A 22,936-nucleotide genomic window follows, 5' to 3' on the forward strand; every position below is an offset into this window, starting at 1 on the left:
GGAGAAACGATTGTGTCAAAAGCTGCAGATGACTAGTCAAGAAGGATAAGGATGCAGAAAAAAACAACCATTGGATTTAACTATTTAGATTATCAGTTACCTTGAAGAAGTTTCAATCAAATGGTGGGATTAGAAGCAAATTTTAACATCTGAGAAGTGAGTGGAAGAAGGGGAAATGGAGGTAATGGTGTAGACGGTTTTTTCTAAGTGTTTTGCTATGAAAGTGAGAAAGGGAGCAAGACATAGGATGTTAGGTTGTCCTAAGAGATATCAGGATCAAGGATGGGGTTTGGGCTGAGATGGCATGTTTGTAGCTAACAAACAAAAAAAGTTTAAATACTTAATCCTAAGCAATGAATTCTACAATTTATATGTTTAGGGACAGGCCATTAAGAAATATTTGACAAGAAATACTTGCTTATACCACTACTGGGTCTGTACCCTGAAGAAATGATGAAAAAGGGTAAAAACATCACTTGTACAAAAATATTCATAGCAGCACTGTTTGTGGTGGCAAAGAATTGGAAATTGAGTAAATGTCCTTCACTTGGGGAATGGCTTAGAAAACTGGTATATGTATGTATGTCATGGGACACTATTGTTCTATTAGAAACCAGGAGGGATGGGAATTCAGGGAAGCTTGGAGGGATTTGCATGAACTGATGCTAAGTGAGATGAGCAGAACCAGAAAAACACTGTACACCCAAACAGCAACATGGGGGTGATGTTCAACCTTGATGGACTCACTCATTCCATCAGTGTAAGAATCCGGAACAATCTGGGTCTGTCTGCAATGGAGAATACCATCTGTATCCAGAAAAACAATTGTGGAGTTTGAACAAAGACCAAGGACTCTTAACTTTAATTTAGGAAAAAAAAACCAGATATCTTATTGTCTGATCTTGCTATCTCTTATACTTTATGTTTCTTCCTAAAGGATATGATTTCTCTCTCATCATGCTCAATTTGGATCAATGTACAACATGGAAACAAAGTAAAGACTGACAAATTGCTTTCTGTGGGGTGGGGGTGGGGAGTAAGAATGGGGGGGATTGTAAAAAAAAATAAAATCTTTCATTAAAAAAAAGAAATACTTGCTTTGGGAACCTGCAGAATCTAAATGAAGTTTCACATTTAAGTTTTTTTTAGCTAGTATATTTAATACTAAAGAGGTAAGGTGATGAAAAGGGTCAGCCTTGGAGTCAGAAAGAAATAGGATCCAGTCCTGCCTCTGAAAAAATTAGGTTTGTGACCATAAGTAAGTTAACCTTTCAATATCCCAGAAAACTCTAATACTATAAAACTGTGCATCTATCAAAACTAGCAAAAGTTTCTCCATATTGAGAGCTTCCCATACAGATGAAAACCTAGGGGAAAAATCCATTCTCCAAAAAATGAGAAACTAGATAATTTTGATTACATTAAATTAAAAAGCTTTTGCACAAACAAAAACCACTAAACTATAGAGAGAACTGAGTCAAATTTATAAAAAAAGCCATTCCCAATTGACAAATGGTCAAAGGATATGTAGACACAATTTACAGATGAGAAAATCAAAGTGATCCATAGTCATATGAAAATACGAAAAATATCTCTAAATCATTATTGATTAGATAAATACAAATTAAAGCATCTCTGAAGTATTACCTCACACCTCTCAGACTAGCCAATATGACCAGAAAGGACAGTGATCAATGTTGGAAAGGATGTGGGAAATCTGGGACACTAGTACATTGTTGGTGGAGACTCATCCACTCTTTCTGGAGAGCAATTTGGAACTACACCCAAAGGGCAACAAAAATGTGCATATCCTTTGATCCAGCAATACCACCACTGGGTCTATACCCTGAAGAGATCATGAAAAAGGGTTAAAAACATCACTTGTACAAAAATGTTCTTAGCAGTTCTATTTGTGGTGACAAAGAATTGGAAATTGAGTGAATGTCCATCAATTGGGGAATGGCTGAACAAATTGTGGTGTATGTATGCTATGGAACACTATTGTTCTATTAGAAACCGGGGGGATGGGAATTCAGAGAAGCCTGGAGGGATTTGCATGAACTGATGCCTAGAGATGAGCAGAACCAGAAGAATATTGTACACCATAATAGCAACATGGGAGTGATGATCAATTTTAATGGACTTGCTCATTCCATTAGTGCAACAATCAGGGTCAGTTTTAGGGTATCTACATTGGAGAATACAATCTGTATCCAATTTTTAATTTTTTTTTTAGGTTTTTGCAAGGCAATGGGGTTAAGTGACTTGCCCAAGGCCACACAGCTAGGTAATTATTAAGTGTCTGAGGCTAGATTTGAACTCAGGTCCTCATGACTTCAGGGTTGGTGCTCTATCCACTACACTGCCTAGCTGCCCCCATATCATCTGTATCCAAAGAAAGAATTGTGGAGTTCAAACAAAGACCAAAGACTATTACCTTTAATTTTTTTTAAAAAAAAGCTATCTTTTTATGTAATTTTGCTATCTCTTATGTTTTATTTTTTCCTTAAGGATATGATTTCTCTCTCAACACATTCAGTTTTGATCAGTGTATAGCATAGAAACAATGTAAAGACTATCATACTGCCTTCTGTGGGGGTGGGGGAGGGAAGCAAGATTGGGGGAAAAATTATAAAATTCAAAAAGCAATTAAAAATAAAGGAAGGTGGCGGAGTCGGCGGCGCTGCCAGGGCCGGCCCGTGTTCCACTCGCTCGCCTGTCCGGGGCCCAGCGGCGGCCGCGCGGAAGCCTTAAGTAAAGATGTCCGAATACATTCGGGTAACGGAAGACGAGAACGACGAGCCCATCGAGATCCCCTCCGAAGATGATGGGACGGTGCTGCTGTCCACGGTGACAGCCCAGTTCCCAGGAGCATGTGGGCTCCGCTACCGCAACCCGGTGTCCCAGTGCATGAGGGGCGTGAGGCTGGTAGAGGGGATCCTGCACGCTCCCGATGCCGGCTGGGGAAACCTGGTCTATGTTGTCAATTATCCAAAAGATAACAAAAGGAAAATGGATGAAACCGATGCCTCATCAGCAGTCAAAGTGAAAAGAGCTGTGCAGAAGACTTCTGATTTAATAGTCTTAGGTCTTCCCTGGAAAACAACTGAGCAGGATTTAAAAGAATATTTCAGCACTTTTGGAGAAGTCCTTATGGTGCAGGTCAAAAAAGACATTAAAACTGGTCATTCAAAGGGATTTGGGTTTGTTCGTTTCACCGAGTATGAAACACAAGTAAAAGTGATGTCACAGCACCATATGATAGATGGTCTGTGGTGTGACTGTAAACTTCCTAATTCCAAGCAAAGCCCAGATGAACCTTTGAGAAGCAGAAAGGTGTTTGTCGGACATTGTACAGAGGACATGACAGCTGATGAATTGCGGCAGTTTTTTTGCCAATATGGAGAAGTGCTAGATGTCTTCATTCCCAAACCATTCAGGGCCTTTGCCTTTGTTACCTTTGCAGATGATCAGGTTGCCCAGTCTCTTTGTGGAGAGGACTTGATCATTAAAGGCATCAGTGTACATATACCCAATGCTGAACCTAAGCACAATAGCAATAGGCAGTTAGAAAGAAGTGGAAGATTTGGTGGTAATCCAGGTGGCTTTGGAAATCAGGGTGGGTTTGGTTACAGTAGAGGGGGTGGAGCTGGTTTGGGAAACAACCAAGGCAGTAATATGGGTGGAGGGATGAATTTTGGAGCATTCAGCATCAACCCTGCTATGATGGCTGCCACCCAGGCAGCACTACAGAGCAGCTGGGGCATGATGGGCATGCTGGCTAGTCAACAGAACCAGTCGGGTCCATCAGGCAACAACCAAAGCCAGGGCAATATGCAGAGGGAACCCAACCAGGCGTTTGGTTCTGGGAATAACTCATATAGTGGTTCTAACTCTGGTGCAGCGATTGGTTGGGGTTCAGCATCCAATGCAGGGTCAGGCAGCGGGTTCAATGGAGGCTTTGGTTCAAGCATGGATTCCAAATCATCAGGTTAGGGAATGTAGACAGCTCTGATACTATGGTGGGAATTTAATTTTTCTAAACTCATGGTAAGTATATTGTAAAATACAGATGTACTAAAATTTTCAGAATCAGTTTGTTCCGTGTGCAGTATATTCAGCAGTATTTTTGACATTTTTCTTTAGGAAAAGAGAAAAAAAATTAAAAGGAATTTTATAAGTTTTGTTACGTAAAGGGTTGAAATACTGAATGGTTTGAAAGTGAACTGCTATTTGCCTGATGGGTAAACTAACACACACTACAATTGATTATAAAAACGATTTCTCCTGTGATATTCTATCCCTGGACTTCTCGTCAAGTGAATTTCTTTGCATGTTCAAAATGGAAACCATTAGTCTGAACTGCATTCTCCTTGTTTTAATTTGATCCCCACCATGCAGATTTTTCCTTGGAAAACTCCAATCTGGAGAACACAGTGTCATGCTGTTGGTATTTTTTTTTCATTTTATTTTTTGTTTTGTTTTTTAACCCTGTCTCTCCTCATGTACTAAAATACGATATGAAGGCTTCATTTAATCTCTGCAGTTCATCTCATTTCAAATGTTTATGGAAGAAGCACTTCCTTGAAAGTAGTGCTGTAACCATTCCGCCGTAGGGACATTCCTGTCTACACGCTTTCTCATCCAAGAATCCTTCCTCGCCCTGCACATGCTGCCTCTCTGACGGTGGGTGTCCCATTTTTATCCGCTCCTCTTTATTTCATGGAGTCGTATCAACGCTATGAACGCGAGGCTGTGATATGGAACCAGAAGGCTGTTTGAACTTCTGAAAACTTGTGTGAGATTGATGGCATGAGAGGATGGTATGAGCGAGAAACAGGAGAGAGCGGAGTGCGTGCAGAGACTCGGTGGTGCATTGAACTTGGCGCGAGATGTGTCTCTCAATCCTGTGGCTTTGGTGAGAGTGCGGAGAGCAATGATAGCCAGTAATGTACGGGATGTTTCTTGCATTCAAAGGACATCCACATGTGTTGGAAGACTTTTAAGTGAGTTCTCTTCCTAGTTAACCAACTAGTTGAATGTGTTAAGTGAAATGAATTATTTGTATTTTCTCCCTTATGTCAACTGCTGTGAATGCTGTATGGTGTGTGTTCTTTTCTGTTAATGATATGTAAGTGTGGTAATGTGACCTGAAGATGATGGGGGCTGTGACTGGGAACATTGACTGAGCTTGTGGTGTGCTTTGCAGGGTTTCTTTGAAGCAGAGTCCACCAGTGAGCTCAGGGTGTATCTCAAAGAAGGGTGGAAGTTCTAATGTCTGTAAGATACCCCTAAGAATGCTGTTTGCTGCAGTTCTGTGTTCTGTGCTTGGATGCTTTTTAGAAGATTTGTCAATGTTGGAAATTCTTAAATAAAACTGATTTAAATAATAAAAAAATAAAAAAAAATAAAGGAAAATGGGGCAGCTAGGTGGTGCAGTGGATAGAGCACTGGCCCTGGAGTCAGGAGTACCTGGGTTCAAATCCGGTCTCAAACACTTAATAATTACCTAGCTGTGTGGCCTTGGGCAAGCCACAAACCCATTTGCCTTGCAAAAACCTAAAAACAAAAAAAAGGAAAAAAATAAAAATATTGTTAAGTAATGTTAATGATTTAGATAAGTTATGCCACAAAGTGAACTTTGAGTTCAATGAAAAAAATATTTTGTATGAATTATTTTTCCTATGCAATCATAATATTTAATTTAAAACAGAAGACAAAGTAAATGATAATTAATTCTAAAAAGTGATGATGATGGTCCTTTGTTCTCAAGACCATGACACTGTGTGCTTGTCATGATACCATGACAAGTTCATGAATTGAATTTGGGTGCTGTATGAAGTTATCAACCTCATTTTCTCTTCCAGAGCTATCTGGGTCCAGAAGCCAGATATGAATCAGGATGAATGGAGATGGCCCTGGATATGAGGCAATCAGGGTTAAGTGACTTGCCCAAGATCACATGGCTAGTAAGTGACAGGTGTCTGAGGCTAGATTCAAACTCCTGTCCTCTTGTCTCCAAGGCCAGTGCTCTATCCACTGCACCACCAGTATGAAGCACTAACCCTTGTGCCAATCATCACAGATCTGTGAATCACTGCCTTGTTTTATTTTTAATACCTGCAATTGGTATTCAATTCAAATTACAGGCATTTAATAACATATAGAAACACAAGATCATTAGCAGTACTGGATGGACTCCTTGATTGGTTCATAAGGGTTGAACTCAAAGGATTCACTAGGAAGACCTGGGGGTCCAATCCAGCAAAAGGCTTAGGCTGAATGAAGGCATATATCCTGCAAGTCACTGAATCCCAAGAGACCCAAAGTCTGTGTAAAGGACTTGGAAAGGGCTTCAGATACACTAAGTTAAACTGCCCTTTGCATTTTCTCATCCCTTTGGCAGTTAAATCTTTTCATATAACAGCTGCTGCTCCTGAGCAATTCATCTCCAGGCTTTGGGTGCCCTTGTAACACCTGCAGCAAAGCTATAGAGAGCTGTCTTCTCTTGTGGTAGATGTGACCCATTATTATATACCCACTGCCTGAAAAAGTAGCAGAATATAAAAGTTAGGCCAGATGTCAGTCAGCCCAGTGGAAAAGATGGTAAAAAAGAGAAGGAAATACTGTAAAAGAAGCTAATAACATGTTATTATATCAGTATACTGATATATCAGTACAATATCAGTGGGATTCTCTGTCTGTGAAGACCTCAAAAGGAAAAGATCTGCTTAAAATGCAATTCTGAACCCATATCAATATATTTTCCTTTTTTTTCCCCTAGAAAGACTTGCATAGACTGATGCAAAATGGAATAGGCAAAACAGGAGACAATTGTACACAATAATAGCAATATTACACAATGATCAACTGTGATTAATACCCATTCTTAGCAATACAATAATCCAAGACAATTCCAAAAGACTCTTTTTTAGGTGTGGTTTTTTTTTTTTTTGCAAGGCAATGAGGTTAAGCAGCTTGCCCAAGCAGCTAGGCAATCACTTAGTGTCTAAGGTTGGACTCCAACCCAGGTACTCCTGATTCCAAGGCCGGTGCTCTAGCCACTGCACCACCTAGCTGCCCCCCCAAAAGACTCTTGATGAAAAATGCTAACCACCTCCAGAGAAAGAACTGATATAGTGTGAATGAATATCAAAGCATACTATTTTTCACTTTATTTTTTGCTTTTTTTCTTTTAATCTGTCTTCTTTCACACGACTAATATAGAAATATATTTTGCATAATTGCATATAGCTATAATTTATATCATAGTGTTTACTATTTCAGGGAAGGGGGAAGGAAGAGAGGAAAGGAGATAATTTGGAATTTAAAATTAGAAAAAAGAAACATCTTGATGGCTTTGATACTCTCAAGTATATTGCATTTTATGAAAAAACTACCTATTTTTAGTGCCAAAAGATAGGAGAGAAAACATGGAGTTGTTGATTACTTGCAGAACTTGTAGTGAGGAGATGTGGCTGTTCAAATCTAACTCTTGCCAAATCAGCAACCCTCTAAGTTCTATAGGAGGGTTTAGGTGAAAGGAACTCCTACATTAGCAATGTGCTCTCAGTGTACACAGCAGAAAGAAAATCCTGAAGTTTCTCTCTTTGAGAATATTAAAATCTGCTATTGAAGATATACAATACTCACAAGAATACCTTTGAGGGGCTTAATTACCAAATCTGAATATGGTTTATTGCTATTGGAAGAATCTAATAGGAGCACATGATCTTGGGAGGAAAAACATCATTGACCAACAGGAGATCAATTGGATGCCTGCATCAAGCATTTCTCCATCATGAAAGATTCCATTCATTCATTGCTACTTTCAAGATTAAAAAAAAAAGTTTAAATTAAAAAAACACAAAACTCATTTCTTCCTGCAATTCCAGATTTTTCAATGGCCTCTGACCTGAGTTATTTGATAGTTGCTTCCCTTCTCCCTTTGGTTCTGCTGGAAGACTGGCCTAACTTTGACTGTCTTTACTTAAGCATTCATTTTCCCATCCTTGAAGGAGTATGGGGCTGAACTTGGAGTCTGGAAAACTGAGATTTGGATCCCTCCTCAAATAGTGACTAATTAGTTCTGTGACCTTGGACAAGTCGCTTAACTTCCCTAAGCCTGTTTCTTATGCTACACAAGAGAAAAAATGCCTAATAATATTTGACAGGATTGATGTGATTCTCAAACCAGACCATGTAAATTCCAGCTAGAAGTTATTTCTGAGGCTATCTACTCCAATTCCCTCATTTTACAAATGAGGAAACTGAGGCTCAGAGAATTTAAATGTCTTGCCCAGAACCCTCTGACTCTCAGATGAATGTCCTTTCCATTTAATTATGCTGTCTCCCACACTTCACACATTGTAAAGCTCAATGTAAATGCCAATTACTATCATGCCTAAAAGGAAGATAATACTAGCTATAAATTGGCCTTTTCCCAAATGCCAGTTTAATAGGGCCCTACAGTGAAATTGAGAGTTTGTAATTCTAGAGCCTTAAGGTTGAGCCAAATTTGAATGGAAATAATCATGTTAACAAATTCACTCATAGTAGAATTCCTTTTCATTCCATTTGCACTCAGCCTCACAGATCTTCTCCATGTGACACTATCTTAAGGGAGAGAAGAGAAAGACTACAAAAACAAAGGCAGATGCAATTCTAGGCAGCTGGATTGTGAAGGAATTATAAAAAGTGCTAGACTTAGAGTCAGTAAAAACCCTGAGTTCAAATCTCACCTCAGACACTACCCAGAGCAAGTCCCTTAATCTGTTTCTTTATCTGTCAAACAGGGCTAATAATTCCATCTATCTTACAAGGTCTTGTTTATGCAGGGAATCATGGACATAATATGATGCAGGAAGTTATAGACATAGGAGACTGGTAATTGGAAACAGATTTTGTAAACCTTTATACTGTTAAATTTTAGAGCACTGACCTTGGATTCGGGAGGACAGGAGTTCAAATGTGATCTCAAACACTTGTCACTTACTGGCTGTGTGACCTTGGGCAAGTCACTTAACCCTGATTGACCCACATCCAGGCCCTTCTCCAGTCGTCCTGATTCATATCTGGTTCACTGGACCAAGATGACTCTGGAGGAGAAAGTGAGGCTGGTAACTTAGCACAGTCCCATTCACTCAAATCTAATTCATGTGTTTGTCATAGCATCACCTCCCTGCTGTTGTGGCCTTCTTCAAAAATGAAGGACCAAAACATTAAATTGACTCCTATTATTCCATTGTTAAATGTAAATTCATAATGGTCTCCTCATTCCCACCACCCAACTCCTGGTCTTTTAACCTATTTCAGTCATGTAAAGGGATTTCTCCATTGCCCTGTCTCCTGACTTCTGTACCCAGAGAGTGGGCAACACTATAAAAACCTGGCTTAAACTTCTTGTGACTCACAGACTCCCCAAGTCTTTTGTGTGTGTGTGTGTGTGTGTGTGTGTGTGTGTGTGTGTGTGTGTGTGTGGTAATGGGGCTAAGTGACTTGCCCAAGGTCACATAACTAGTCAAGTGTCAGAGAGTAGATTAGAACTCAGGTCCTCCTCACTCCAGGGCCACTGCCCTATCCACTGCTCCACCTAATGTTTGTCCTTTATTTTCAAAGAAGACCACAACATCAGGGAGGTGATGTCATGACAAGTCCATGAATTGAATTTGGGAGCTGTGCTAAGTCACCTGTCTCACTTTCTCCTCCAGAGTCATCTGGGTCCAGTGGTCAGATGTGAATCAGGATGACTGGAGATGACCCTGGATGCTAGGCAATCAGGGCTAAGTGACTTGCCCAAGGTCACACAGCTAGAAAGTGTCAGAGTTTGGATTCAAACTTCCATCCTCCTGATTCCAAGGTCAATACTCTATCCACTGCACCATCTAGTTACCACTAGATGCCTCCTGTTGTATTTTATTCTGGTTACCAGTTGTGTAACAACTAGATTTAAGAGGATGCCTAAAAAGCAAATCCTTCTGGATTCCTATAGTTTTATAGTTCATTTAGATCACCATAGAAAGATGAGAGCCAGGGATTCACTACAATAGTGAAAAGAAGGGTTTGCAAGCATTTCTATGCTCACAGATCACCATTAAGAGCTGTAAAGCCTCAGTGTTTGGAAGAAAAGGGGGAAACTTTATAGACTGGCTCTTTGGCAGTAGATAAGAGCAAAAGGTACAGAAAACAACTAGGGACTGGAAATAACACAAAACTTTTCCATTTACTAGCCATGTGGACCTTGAGTTTTACCTAAAAGTGGGACCCACATCTATTCCCCTTATCTTTTGCATTAAAGTTTGGGGATACAGAATGACTTGACCAAGGTCACATAGCTAGATGTTCAATTAATCATAGTGCCAAGCACTATGCTATGTGCTGAGGACACAAAAAGTAGCAAAAGACAATTCATAAACCTAAGAAGTTTGCCATGTAATGGGGAAGCCCTGAGATTTTTTGATCTAGAAGAGTTTCCACTAGACCTTTCCTATTACTTTCTGAGTCTCTCCCTGATCTATGAAACATAGGTAGCAGTGTTTGCAGAACCTCAGAATTGTGAAGAGTGAGATCATGGACATGGAAGTAGTAGTCAATTTATCAATTAAGCAACAAGAATTTAGTTAACTCCTCACAACAGGGAGGGGTTGGGATATGCCCTGAGAACATATTGTTAATGGTCTCTGTCCCAACAAATTAATTACTTTTCCTGCTTTGAGTGACAGGGACAGAATAATTGGGAGGAACTTTCAAAGAGTCAATGAGGTCTGAAGAATGAAAAGATAGTGGGGTAGGAAAATTCATAGAGAATTTTCTTCAAATGCTGGAAGAAATGTTTAGATGGAAGAGGGTTTAACGTTGTTCTGCTTGACTCCTGAAAGCAGAACAAGGAGTAGGGTTTACAAAATTGTAGAGAGGCAAATTTGGACTTGATGTTTTGTTTGTTTTAAACTTCATAACAAGAAAAGTGTAATAGGCTACTTCAAAGAAAAATGAAATTCTCTATCAACTGAAGACTCTGAGGAGGAACTGAGAAACTGGTAGTTTGGTGGAAGGAATTGGAGGGTTGGTCTCAATGATGAGATCCCTTCCCCTCTTAGCCAAGTATAATCTGCCCCAGGGGGACACTTTTGATTAGATCTTCTCCCTCCACTGTGGGCACTATGGGATCCTGCGTTCCACGGACAACTTGGAGCTCATTTTTGCTGGGTGATCAAAAGCAGGACTACTGATGGCTAAGCCAGGATGCCTTCAAGTGGTTGTTCAGAGGAACTCCCTCCTGGTCCAGTCTGGTGTGTCCAGGAAAGTTGAGGTTCTCTTTAAAGGGGAAGCACTGTTTTCCATCCAGATAGGCACAAGCCCAGAAAGTGGAGTGCCCAGAGCTTGGGGGTTCAAGAATTGACCATGTTCAAGCAGAACAAGCAGGGCTTTTTGACACTATTGTCCAGTGGTGTGGCCACCTCTTCAGGTAACTATGGCCTTCCCAGTACCAAGGAGAGACCATGGAGTCTGCTAAAAACAGAAGAAAATTCTGATTCTGAGGTTGGAGAGGAGAAAATTGAAGGTCTGTGAGGGAGAGGAGTGATGCCAGAAGAAAAAGAGAACCACTTGTCAATTGGAGAAAACAAAAAAGTAAGAGCCAAGGTTCTGGGTGGGTAGAGAAGAGAATCCAGACTCTCCCTAGAGAAAGAGGAATCATAAGAGTCTGTGAAGAGAGAGAGAGAGGGTCAGCCAGTTTATCAATCAAGAAATAAGGGCGTTGAGAACCTTCCAGAGACTCACAACACCTTACCTTTCCAACCTGATAATATATAACTGCACCTGAACCAGACTATCCCTAAGAACTTCCTCTCCCTGTTTCTTATCTTTGTTTATACTGTGAAGAGGTGAGCAGAGCATTGGCTGTAGTTAGAGCATCTTGGTTCATGGGCTTACTTGCCATGTGACCTTAAACAAGTCTCTTAACTTTTGTTCTCTGTAAAATGGAGGGGGACTAGATGCCATCTAAGCTTTAGACCTATGAACCAAACAATGCCTGAGATTTTTCTCCCTTCACCTCTTAAACTGTTCAATAGTATATCCTGATTAAAGGCAAAGTAAAAGGAACTTTCTCCATAAAACCTTCCCTGAAACTCTCTTCCTTCATTGCCTAAATTCAGCTCCCTTAGACCTCAAATGGTATTTATTATTCTCCCTCTATCACTCCACCTTCCCATAGAATATGAGAATAGCATTTGTGTCCATCCTGTGCCCACCCTGGCCAAATGACCAAAGAGCAACAGCAGCTCTGCAACTGCAGGTAAACCTAAAAAACAAACAAACAAAAAAAACAGATCTCAGGCAGGCTATCAACATCATAATTAACACTAATAGCAAAATAAAATAAAACTAAAGAGCTAGCAGTGGCTATAAGCAAAAAAAAAGCTGTCTATTCCATTGGACGATGGAAACTAGATGCATTTGTGTTGGGTTCCCCTCTAGTAGGAGACCTGTTTAATGTGGACAATTCTCAATACTTGTACTAGTGGCTACATGGTGAACTGTATCCCTGACAAGCCAAGTTTGATTCGTAACAGGACTTCATAATCAGAACATAGGTACTACAGGTACTTGCCCAAGCTCAGATATCACCTGGTGCTGGTGTGAAACAATTCTGGAATTTTACTGTGGCTGTGTTCATCCAGGTGGATGAGGATTTTTGCTATTCCAAGCCAAGGACACAGTTTGCTTGCTGGGCTTTAGCTCTGGAAAATAAGGTGTCTCCTAATAGGAATAAAAAGAGAAGGGTGGGAGGCAGAGCCAAGATGGCGACAAGAGACGACCTTCTCTCAGTTGCTCTGGAGCAAAACTTATAAACTAAGGACTCTAGCTACATTTTCAAGAGACAGAACCCACAGAGGGATCCAAGGAGGCAATTCTCCAACCCAAGGTAACCTGGAAAAGAGAGGAAAGGCTCAGCTCCACAGGGTCGGAGGGGTGGCCCACCAGAGGGGTGGCCCGCCAGAGTGAAGTAACTTCAGCCTCCCAGAGGCAGCCCCAGGGCCCTAGGTGCTGTGGCTCACAGCAACAGGGGAGTTTCCTGATTTACACCCCAGGGAGCACCAAGCACAACTTGAGGGAACAGTGGGGGGACCTCTGCCAGAGCGAGCACGTGAAGCCCAGCACTCAGGGCACACAGTGAGAAGCATGGCCAGGGCAGCCCAGATCCAGGAACAAGAAGCAGGCAGAGCCATTAAGCAGGAGCCCCCAGGGCATGAGCACATTGAGCCTAGGGAGGAAGAGTGAAGAGCTGAGCTCTGTCCTCTGTCCCTGAAACAGGACTCTGGGGGCTCTGACCACATTCAGATCCTGATCACAGTCTAGGCCCCCCGATAGAACAGAAAGCCCCCCCCACCTCAGCCCCATGGCAGGGGGGGGGGGGCATTTATGGTCATTCACAGACCAGGAGGGAAGACAGAGCCTCACACAATGAGATCCTTGTGGGGGTGTCCCAAAAGCTTCAGAAGCAACACAAAACCAGGCTCAGGCTGGGAAAATGAATAAGCAGAGAAAAAAGAGGAACATCATTGAGAAATACTTTGCCTATGATCCCAAGAAGGATCAAAACACTCAATCTGAAGATGAGGGAGGTACAAGCTCCTGCATCTAATGACTCCAAGAAAAACAGAAATTGGGCTCAGGCTATGACAGAGCTCAAAAAAGACTTTGAAAATCAAGTGAGGGGTGGCTAGGTGGTGCAGTGGATAAAGCACCAGCCCTGGAGTCAGGAGTACCTGGGTTCAAATCCAGGCTCAGACACTTAATAATTACCTAGCTGTGTGGCCTTGGGCAAGCCAAAAAACCTAAAAAAAGAAAATCAAGTGAGGGAGTTAGAAGAAAAACTGGGAAAAGAAATGAGAGAGATGCAGGAAAAACATGAAAATGAAGTCAGCAGCTTAGTCAAGAAGATCCAAAAAAATGCTGAAGAAAATAACATGCTAAAAACCAGCTTAGGTAAAATGGATAAAACAGTTCAAAAAGTTGAGGAGAAAAATGCTTTAAAAAGCAGAATCAGTATCATTTGGCCAGATGGAAAAGGAGATAAGAAAGCTCTCTGAGGAAAACAAATCCTTCAGACAAAGAATAGAACTCAAAGAGATTGCTGATTTTACGAGAAATCAGAACTCAATACTTCAAAACCAAAAGAATGAAAAATTAGAAGAAAATGTGAAACATCTCATTGAAAAAACAAGTGATATGGAAAATAGCTTTAGGAAAGATAATTTAAAAATTATTGGAATACCTGAAAGTCATGACCAGGAAAAAAGCCTTGACATCATTTTCAAAGAATTATTACAGGAAAATTGCCCTGAAATCCTAGAAGCAGAGGGCAAAATAGAAATGGAGAGAATCCACCTATCTCCCCGAGAAAGAGATCCAAAAAAACAACCCCCAGGAATATTATAGCCAAGTTCCAGAACTCCCAAGTTAAAGAGAAAATATTACAAGCAGCCAGAAGGACACAATTCAAATACCATGGAGCTGCAGTCAGGATCACAAAGGACTTAGCAGCAACTACATTAAAAGCTCATAGGGCTTGGAATATAATATTCTGGAAGGAAAAAGAGCTTAAAATGCAACCGAGAATCAACTACTCAACAAAACTGAATGTCCTCTTTCAGGGAAAAAGATGGACTTTCAATGAATCAGGGGAATTTCAAATGTTCCTATTGGAATGGCCAGAGCTGAACAGAAGGTTTGATCTTCAAATACAGGACTCAGGTGAAGCATAGAGAGTGGAGGAGAAGAGGAAAATATGAGGGACTTAATGATGATGAACTACATGTATTCCTGTATAGAAAAATGATACTGATAATACTCATATGAACCTTCTCATTTAATAGAGCAGGTAGAAGGAGCTTTTATAGATGAAGCACAGGAGAAAACTGAATTTGAAGATATATTATGGTGTAAAAATGGAGTCAATAGATAAAAGGGAAATGTAATGGGAGAAAGAAAAAGGAGAGGAGGAATAGGCTAAGATATTTCATATAATAAGATTTTTCTTTATTACAATGAGTTATTGCAGTGATATGGAAGGGAGAAGGCGAGGGGGAATGAGGGAATCTTTGCTCTCATCAGAGGTGGCTAGGAGAGGAAACAGCATATATACTCAATGGGGTATAGACATCTGTAGTAAGAAGGAGAGAAGGGGAGCGGGGGAAGGGGGGGATGTGAGTGATGGAGGAGAGGGTGGACCATGGGGTGAGAGTGGTCAGATATAACACATTTTCTTTTTTTACTTCTTGCAAGAGGCTGGGATTGGATGGCCTGTCCAGGACCATAGGGCCAGGTGGATGCTGGGACTAAGGGGTGGTATGTGGGTTCGGGGCCTCTTGGCCCCAGGGCTGGGGATCTGTTTGCTGCACCACTCAACTACCCTACAGCAGAAACAGAGTGAAAAGAGAGATAAAATATAGTTCATGGTAGTAGAGAGATATGAATTGAGGGAGTTTTGATCAGCAATGGCAACAGTGGAAAAATATGGAAGTAACTTTTGTGATGGACTTATCCTAAAGAATGTGATCCAGCTGTGACAGAGCTAGTGGTGTTGGAACACAGACTGAAGCACATTTTTTATTATTATTATTATTTTCTGGGGGGTATTGCAGGGCAAATGGGACTGGGTGGCCTGCCTGGGGCCATACAGCTTTGTGATTGTTGGGTGTCTGAGGCTGAATTTGGACCTGGGTGCTCCTGGCTCAAGGACCAGTGATCTGTCTACCACCCAGCCACCACTACTATTATTATTACTATTTTATTTTATTTTGGTCTTTTTTTTTTTGGTTTTTGTAGGGCAGTGGGGTTGGGGTAGCTTGCATGGAGTCACATGGCTGGGTGATTGTTGGGTGTCTGGGGCCAGATTTGGGCTTGGGTGCTCCAGGCTGCAGGGCCAGTGCTTCGTCCACTGTGCCACCTAGCCCTACCTATTATTATTATTATTTTTATTTTAATTATTTCTCTCCCCTTTACTTTATCGCTTATGTGGGTCTATATTTTCTTGGGGGGTATTATGTTTACTCTTAAACAAGGATATTTTAGTAATGTATAAAAAATTATTTGTACAAAATAAGAATAAATAAATAAATAAATAAAATAATTTTTAAAACAGAGAAGGGTGATGTTGGTATGGGAAATGGGAACAGGTTTCATTGGGTTTTTCATTCTTGCATTCCCCTTTGCAATTACTAAGTGCAGATTGATTGAACCTTCTAATGTCATTGTCAGATATAATATTGTATATTATCATCTGCTTTCTGTATTATTCCCTTATCTGTCTTTAATTCTCATTCCTTTTTCCTGTATTCCTGGAACTTAAGTTCAAATGAAATCTTCCAACCTGAAACCTCTTAACAAGAAACACTGTGGGGGGGGGGGGCAAGATGGTGGCATAAAGGCAGCATTTCCCAGGAACTCCTTCCCCAAAAAACTCCAAAAGTCTCAGACATTTAATAATTACCTAGCTGTGTGGCCTTGGGCAAGCCACTTAACCCCACTTGCCTTGCAAAAACCTAAAAAAAAAAAAAAAAACAACTCCAAAAGCCATCAAATTATGACTCTAGCCAAAATTTAGAGGGACAGAACCCACAGAAATACTGAGTAATACATTTTCCCAATCCAAGATAACTTATAAGTTATGTGGGAAACATGTCTTTCACCAGGACCAGGAGTTGGGAAAAGCCCCCATCACAGCCTGGGAACAGCTTGAAGCATGGTCAAAAAAGTCTGCTACACCAGAATAAGTGTGGAGTGAAGAGCACCGGCTGCAGAACCTGCAGTGGGAATTGGGAGAAACCAGTCTGCACCTCCAGAGCACAGCCCACAGATGGTAAGGGGGTCAGGGGAGACTGCAGAAATTTTTCTGTTCTCCCTAGGGGCAGGACTCTGTTGTTTGCCCATATTCAGATCCAGGTTGCAGTTTGGGCTTCCATACTAAGGTAGCAGAGCAGGGCACCTCATTGCAGCTCCAGGGCAGAGTGGAATGCTGTGGTCATCTACATTTCAAAGCACAGGCAAGACAGCATAAGACCTTGGAGGAAAAGGTCCCAGTGGGGTTTCCCAAAAAAACCCCAAAGCCTTGGAAGTGCTGTAAATTAGTCATGGGCTGAGGAAATAGGTAAACAACAGAAAAAGAAGAATCTGACCATAGAAAATTACTTTAGTCCCATGGAAGATCAAAACATATACTCACTTGATGACAAAATCGAAGCTTCCATATGCAAAACCTCCAAGAGAATTAGCAAATGGGCTCAGACTACGGATGAGCTCAAAAAAGACTCTGAAAAACAATTAAGGGAGGAGAGGGAAATGGGAGTAGAAATGAGAGTGATGCAGAAAAATCATGAAAACCAAATCAGCAGCTTGGTGAAATACAAAAAAATACTGAAGAAAAATATGTTAAAAACCAGTTTAGGTCAAATGGAAAAAGCAAAACAAAAGGCAAATGAGGAGAAGAATGCCTTAAAAAGCAGAACTGACCTGCTGGAACAGGAAATTAAAAAGCCCTCCAAAGAAAATAACTCCTTCAAATGCAGAATGGAACTAAAGGAAGTTGATGACTTTGCAAGAAATCAGGAAGAAATAAAACTCTTCCAAAAAAAGCCAGAAATTAGAAGAAAATGTGAGGTAACTCATTGGAAAAATAACCGACCTCAAAAACAGATCCAGAAGAAATAATTTAAAAATTACTGGACTGTCTGAAAGTCATGACCAGGAAAAGAGACTAGACTTCATTTTTCAAGAAATAATACAGGGGCGGCTAGGTGGTATAGTGGATACAGCACCAGCCCTGGAGTCAGGAGTACCTGAGTTCAAATCCAGCCTCAGACACTTAAAATTACCTAGCTATGTGGCCTTGGGCAAGCCACTTAACTCCATTTGCTTTTCAAAAAACCCCCCAAAAAATAATACAACAAAATTGCCCTGAGATCCTAGAAGCAGAGGGTAAAATAGAAATTGAGGGAATTCATCAATCACCTCCTGAAAGAGATCCCAAAAGAAAAACTTCCAGGAATATTATAGCCAAATTCTAAAACTCCCAAATCAAAGAGAAAATTCTAAAAGCTGACAGAAACAAACAATTCAACTACTGAGACTCCATAGTCAGGATTATATAGGAACTGGCAGCATCTACATTACGGGCTCATGGGGATTGGAATATGATATTCTGGAAGGCAAAAGATCTTGGTTTACAACTGATATTCAACTACTCAGCAAAACTGAACATCTTCTTTCAGGGGAAAAGATGAACTTTCAATGAAACAGCAGACTTTCAAACTTTCCTATTGAAACAACCAGAGCTGAACAGAAAGTTTGATCTCCAAGTAGAGGATTCTGGTGAACCATAGAGGGGGTGGTAGAGAAGGACTAACTATGAGGAACTTAATGATATTGAACCATTTGTATTCCTGCATGGGAAGAAGATATTGATAACTCATATGAACTTTCTCATTTATAGGAGCTATTAGAAAGAGTATATATAGACAGGGCATAGGAAGGAGCAGAATACAATAGTATAATATAGTAAAAAGATGGAGTCAATGAGTGATAAAGGAAAGGACTGGGAGGAAGGGAAAGGAGATGAAGAAGTTAAGAAATTTCATGTAAGAGACGAGAAAAAGCTTTTTCAATGGAGTGGAATGGGGGAAGGCAAAGGGGAATGAGTAAGCCTTCATTCTCATCAAAAATGGCTCAGAGAGAAAATAACATACACAATAGGGTATAGATATCTATCTTACCCTAGAGAAAAATGAGAGGAAAGGCATGGGATAAGGGGGAATGGGGGAATGAATGGGGGAGTAGGTGATACAAGAGAGGGAAGATTGTGGGAGAGGGTACTCAGATACAACCCAATTTTGGACAGGAACAGGATGAAAGGAGAGAGGGAAGAAAATAAATAAGAGTGGGGAGGAATAGAGTGGAGGGAAATACAGCTAGCAATAGCAATTGTGGGAAAAAAATTGAAGCAACTTCTCTGGTGCACTTATGATAAAGAAAGCAGCTCACCCCAGAGACAGAGCCATTAGAATCTGAACACAGATTAAAGTACATTTTTTTCTCTCTCTCTCTCTCACTATTCTTGGGGTTTCTCATCTTGGGGGAGAGGGAGGTTTATTTTTAATCTTATAACAAAAAATATTGTAATAATATAAAAATAAATAAATCTAGATCCTTCACTGAAAAAAAAACACTAGGTTGCTCTAGATTTCCATCTCTTGGAGTTGCTTTTCTGATCCATTTGATGGAAAAAAAACTCACTACTTTGGACCACTTCTTTTATACATCTAAAATATCTCTTACTTATTGACAGTTTGACCAGAATGCCCAAATTATAAATACCATGGAGTGGGAATGAAATAGGGAACAATCTCCTGGAGTGGCAGTGAACCAATTATTTAAATACTCTTGACAGTAGAGCTTGTGGTTTTCCCATTCCTTTTGACAAGATCATCTATGACTCCATAGTGTCCTATGCCCTTTGAGTAGTACCAAAGGAACCTTTAGTGGGATTTTTTATTCATAAGCTATAGACCTAAAAAAGATCTACAAAGTTTGTCTTGCTTATTCTGAAACCCTCCCCGCCTTTGTTTTTTTTCCTTTTTTTTTTAGTGATTGAGAGAAAGGCCTCCAAGGGTATGTAGTAAACACCAAAAATAAAATTAATGATATTCACCAAATCTTGTGAATGAGTTGTGAATATACAACAGGTCTGCTCTTAAGTTGATCAATTTGTCCTCCTTGATTACTCAATCTTATCACCCTATTAACCTGAGAAAATAGGCAGACACAGGAACTGACTTCTTTATATCTTTTTTTCTTTTTTCTCTTTCCCCTTCCTGTTAACTAATATTTTTTTTTCTCTTTTGCATCCTTTTCCCCTTAATTTTAAATATTCAGTGCCACAGGATCCTTTTGCAACCTGAGCATTTCTTTAAAACCATCTTTTCCAAGGAACAACAGCTGGCTATGGTTTCCGTTTTACAAAAAGGTCAATTTTGACTCAGTATGTTAAATATTGTACCTGGCACAGCTGAATAAAGCCTTAGTTTGTATCTAATTCCTTACTATCAGCTATCATCATCTGTTGTCATGGGAAAGACTGATATTTGGGTTAAACGCCCCTAAACTCATTCAATTTCCATGTGGAAAAATAATCTAAATTGCACTGTGCTGTTATAGAAGCTATTCTTCCAGGAGACAGCAAATCAAAGGAAACATCCAAGGGAAAACAAAAACACCTCCCCCCATCCTCAACCCCCTCTGCCCCCCAGACTGCCTCTGTCTACCTTTATTGCCTCCATTCCATATTTTCATCTCATCCACAAAATGTGATTTTAAGGAGAGATGGACCCATCTCTTTGTCTTCTGTAAGACCAAGGGAAAGAGTCAAGATGTTTCTGGATCTCTCCTGATTCTGCTCCCCTCCCATCGCACTTAACCCCTGCTCCTGCCTTCTGCAGACTTTTAGAGGTCCACTTTCCCAGCTTCAGCCTGCAACCACAGACATCTCTCAGGAGGCTTCCCTGAAGGCTCAGGTGGAGCATCATCCCTTCTCCAGGCACACAAAGTCCTCCCCCCATCCCCCTCCCCAGCACCAAAGTCAGAGCCTGGGAGCTTAGTCCAGAACTTGCGGACAGCTCCCGCAGGGCCACCAAGAGCCGCCTGGAATGCCAGACCTGCGTTTGCATTCTGTGCGCCTACTCTGGGCAAAGGTCCTGAGAGGCAGGCGCTCAGCAACCCTTTTTGATCCACCAGGCTGCCCGGCTGGCTCTGCTGATGGAGCAGCTACTTAATATGCAGGCTTTCCTCTGGCTCTTTCCACTGTTCTCTCTTCAGATCATGGTAGTGGCAAGCCTAGAGTGAGCATCTCTCTCTCTCTTAAGAGGCTGCCAGGGGAAAACACACTTGGATGCAGGCTGGGCTTAATTCTCAGGGGAACAAGCCTGAAGGGAGCCTGACCTTCCTTCACCACCTCCTAACTCCTTGCTTCTCTCTCCCTCTGTCTGGTTTTTCACCCTTCTTACCTTTTCTCTCTGTCACTGAGGTTTCTGAGGATAATCCAATGAGCAGGCAGAGAAGCCAGAAAGCTTTCTCTGATGGCATTGTGAAGACCACTTTGGCAGGCTCTAAAGCTGAGCTTTCAGCCTTTGCTTTCCTCCCTCAATTCTCCACCCCCATTCAAGCTAATGAGGGGCAGCCTTTGGGGAAACTGGGAATCACTCACTGAACAGACCATTACCTAGCCTTTCTCCCCTAAATTATGGGGATGGGATCACCTCTTTTCTTCCTCACTCTAAAGAAAGGGAAATATAGAGATCATCACCAGGAAGGTGAAAGATATGGAAATCCTTCATACTGGATCAACAAATGAATGATTGTGAAAATACTAATTTCTTACTCTGTCAAGCACTGGGTCTACAAATACTAAATGTGTACAGTTCCAGCTCCTAAAGAATTTACAATTTAGAATCCAGCATTCAATAGAGGTAGATAAAAGAGAGAAATGATCACTGGTGTCACAAAGAAGTAGAAGGAGCTAACCTCTAAAGTAGTAATGGCAGTTTTAATTGAATAATAGTTCTGGGTATACTCAAAGTCCTGATACATATAGCTTTAAATATACTTTGTTATATATTGTAATCCTCCCAGAATATATAAACTCCTTGAAATTAGGGACTGTTATTTTTTTAATCTCTAGCACCTATTCCAAAGTCTCAGCGCAAAATAGGTATTTAATAAGTTTGTTGAATTGAATTAAAATCACCTTTTACTTTTGGAAAATTATTCTCAAAGTGCCTAAAGTTTAGATTATCCACATATATAATCATGTCCAGAGTTCACTTGATTTGTTGTTTAGTCAGGTGTGACTCTTTGTGACCCCATTTGTTGTTTTCTTGGCAAAGATTACTATTTCCTTCTCCAGTTCATTTTGCAAAAGAGAAACTGAACCTAACATAGTTAAGTGATTTGCTCAGGGTCACAGAACTGCTAAATGTTTAAGACCAGATTAGAATTTAGGTCTTCCTGACTCCAGGTCAGGCACTCTAACCATTGTGTCAATGAGCTGCCCTACTTACTTAATTAAAAAAATACTAATTACTATGATACAAAAATGAGTAAGAAGGAAACAAAATCTACAGGAAAGGAAAAATTCAGAAAATTGAAAATAGAGCATTTTTACGGTATTAAATAGAAATCAAATGACAAATAATTTCGACCTTAAAAATTTTTTTTACCTTTAAAGTTCCAAACTAGTCTCCCTTCCTCCTTCCCCACCCTGTGCTAGAGAAGGCCACCATTTAACACAGATTTATAAACATGGGTAAAATCATACTGTGCATTCTTTTATTTATCAGTTCTTTCTCTGGAGATGGATAGCCTAGGTTCTTCATAGTTGATTTGAGTTTTTCTTGTAAGTCTTTCCATGGTTTTCTTTCTTTCTTTTTTATGGTTTTCTAAAATTAACCAGATCATTATTTCTTAAAGCTCAGTAGTATTCCAATGCAATTATAAACCACTACTTGTTTAGCCATTTCTTAGTTGATTCCTCAGGAGAATTTCTAGTTCTTTGCCACCACAAAGAGAACTGCTATAAATATTTTAGAACACATAGATTCTTTTTATTTCTATAATCATCCATACCAAGTAGTGGTATTGCTGGGTCAAAGGATATATACATTTTTATAACTCTTTGGACATAATTCTTGATTGCTCACCAAAAGGTTTGGATCACTTCAAAATTCACAATAGTGCATTAATGTTCCAATTTTTCCATAAATCCTCCATTTGTCATTTCTCCATTATCATTTTACCTAATTGATGTGTTAGATAATATCTCAGAGGCATTTTAATTCACATTTCTCTAATCAATAATAGTTTAGGCATTTATCCATATGATTAT

General features: G+C 40.3%; 1 protein-coding gene across 2 annotated transcripts; it reads left to right on the forward strand.

Annotated features, from left to right (window-relative positions):
- The first annotated feature begins 2,691 nt into the window (after window positions 1-2,691).
- LOC141511441 (TAR DNA-binding protein 43-like) lies at window positions 2,692-4,794 on the forward strand. 2 transcript variants are annotated; one of them, XM_074220627.1, is made up of 2 exons: window positions 2,692-3,601; window positions 4,547-4,794. In XM_074220627.1, exons 1-2 carry the CDS (start codon window positions 2,761-2,763, stop codon window positions 4,600-4,602), a joined length of 897 nt encoding a protein of 298 aa, XP_074076728.1. In that variant the 5' UTR covers window positions 2,692-2,760; the 3' UTR covers window positions 4,603-4,794. The 2 variants fall into 2 exon arrangements, with proteins under 2 accessions (XP_074076728.1, XP_074076725.1); XM_074220624.1 differs by lacking the exon at window positions 4,547-4,794 and having other exon boundaries at window positions 2,692-4,444.
- Window positions 4,795-22,936: the final 18,142 nt, after the last annotated feature.

Source organism: Macrotis lagotis, chromosome 2 (assembly GCF_037893015.1).
Source record: "Macrotis lagotis isolate mMagLag1 chromosome 2, bilby.v1.9.chrom.fasta, whole genome shotgun sequence".
In the NCBI taxonomy this organism is placed as follows: Eukaryota; Metazoa; Chordata; class Mammalia; order Peramelemorphia; family Peramelidae; genus Macrotis; species Macrotis lagotis.

Bases quoted from the DNA above. Each gene is read 5' to 3' on its own strand.
- LOC141511441 (XM_074220624.1), top strand. From the start codon at position 2,761: ATGTCCGAATACATTCGGGTAACGGAAGACGAGAACGACGAGCCCATC.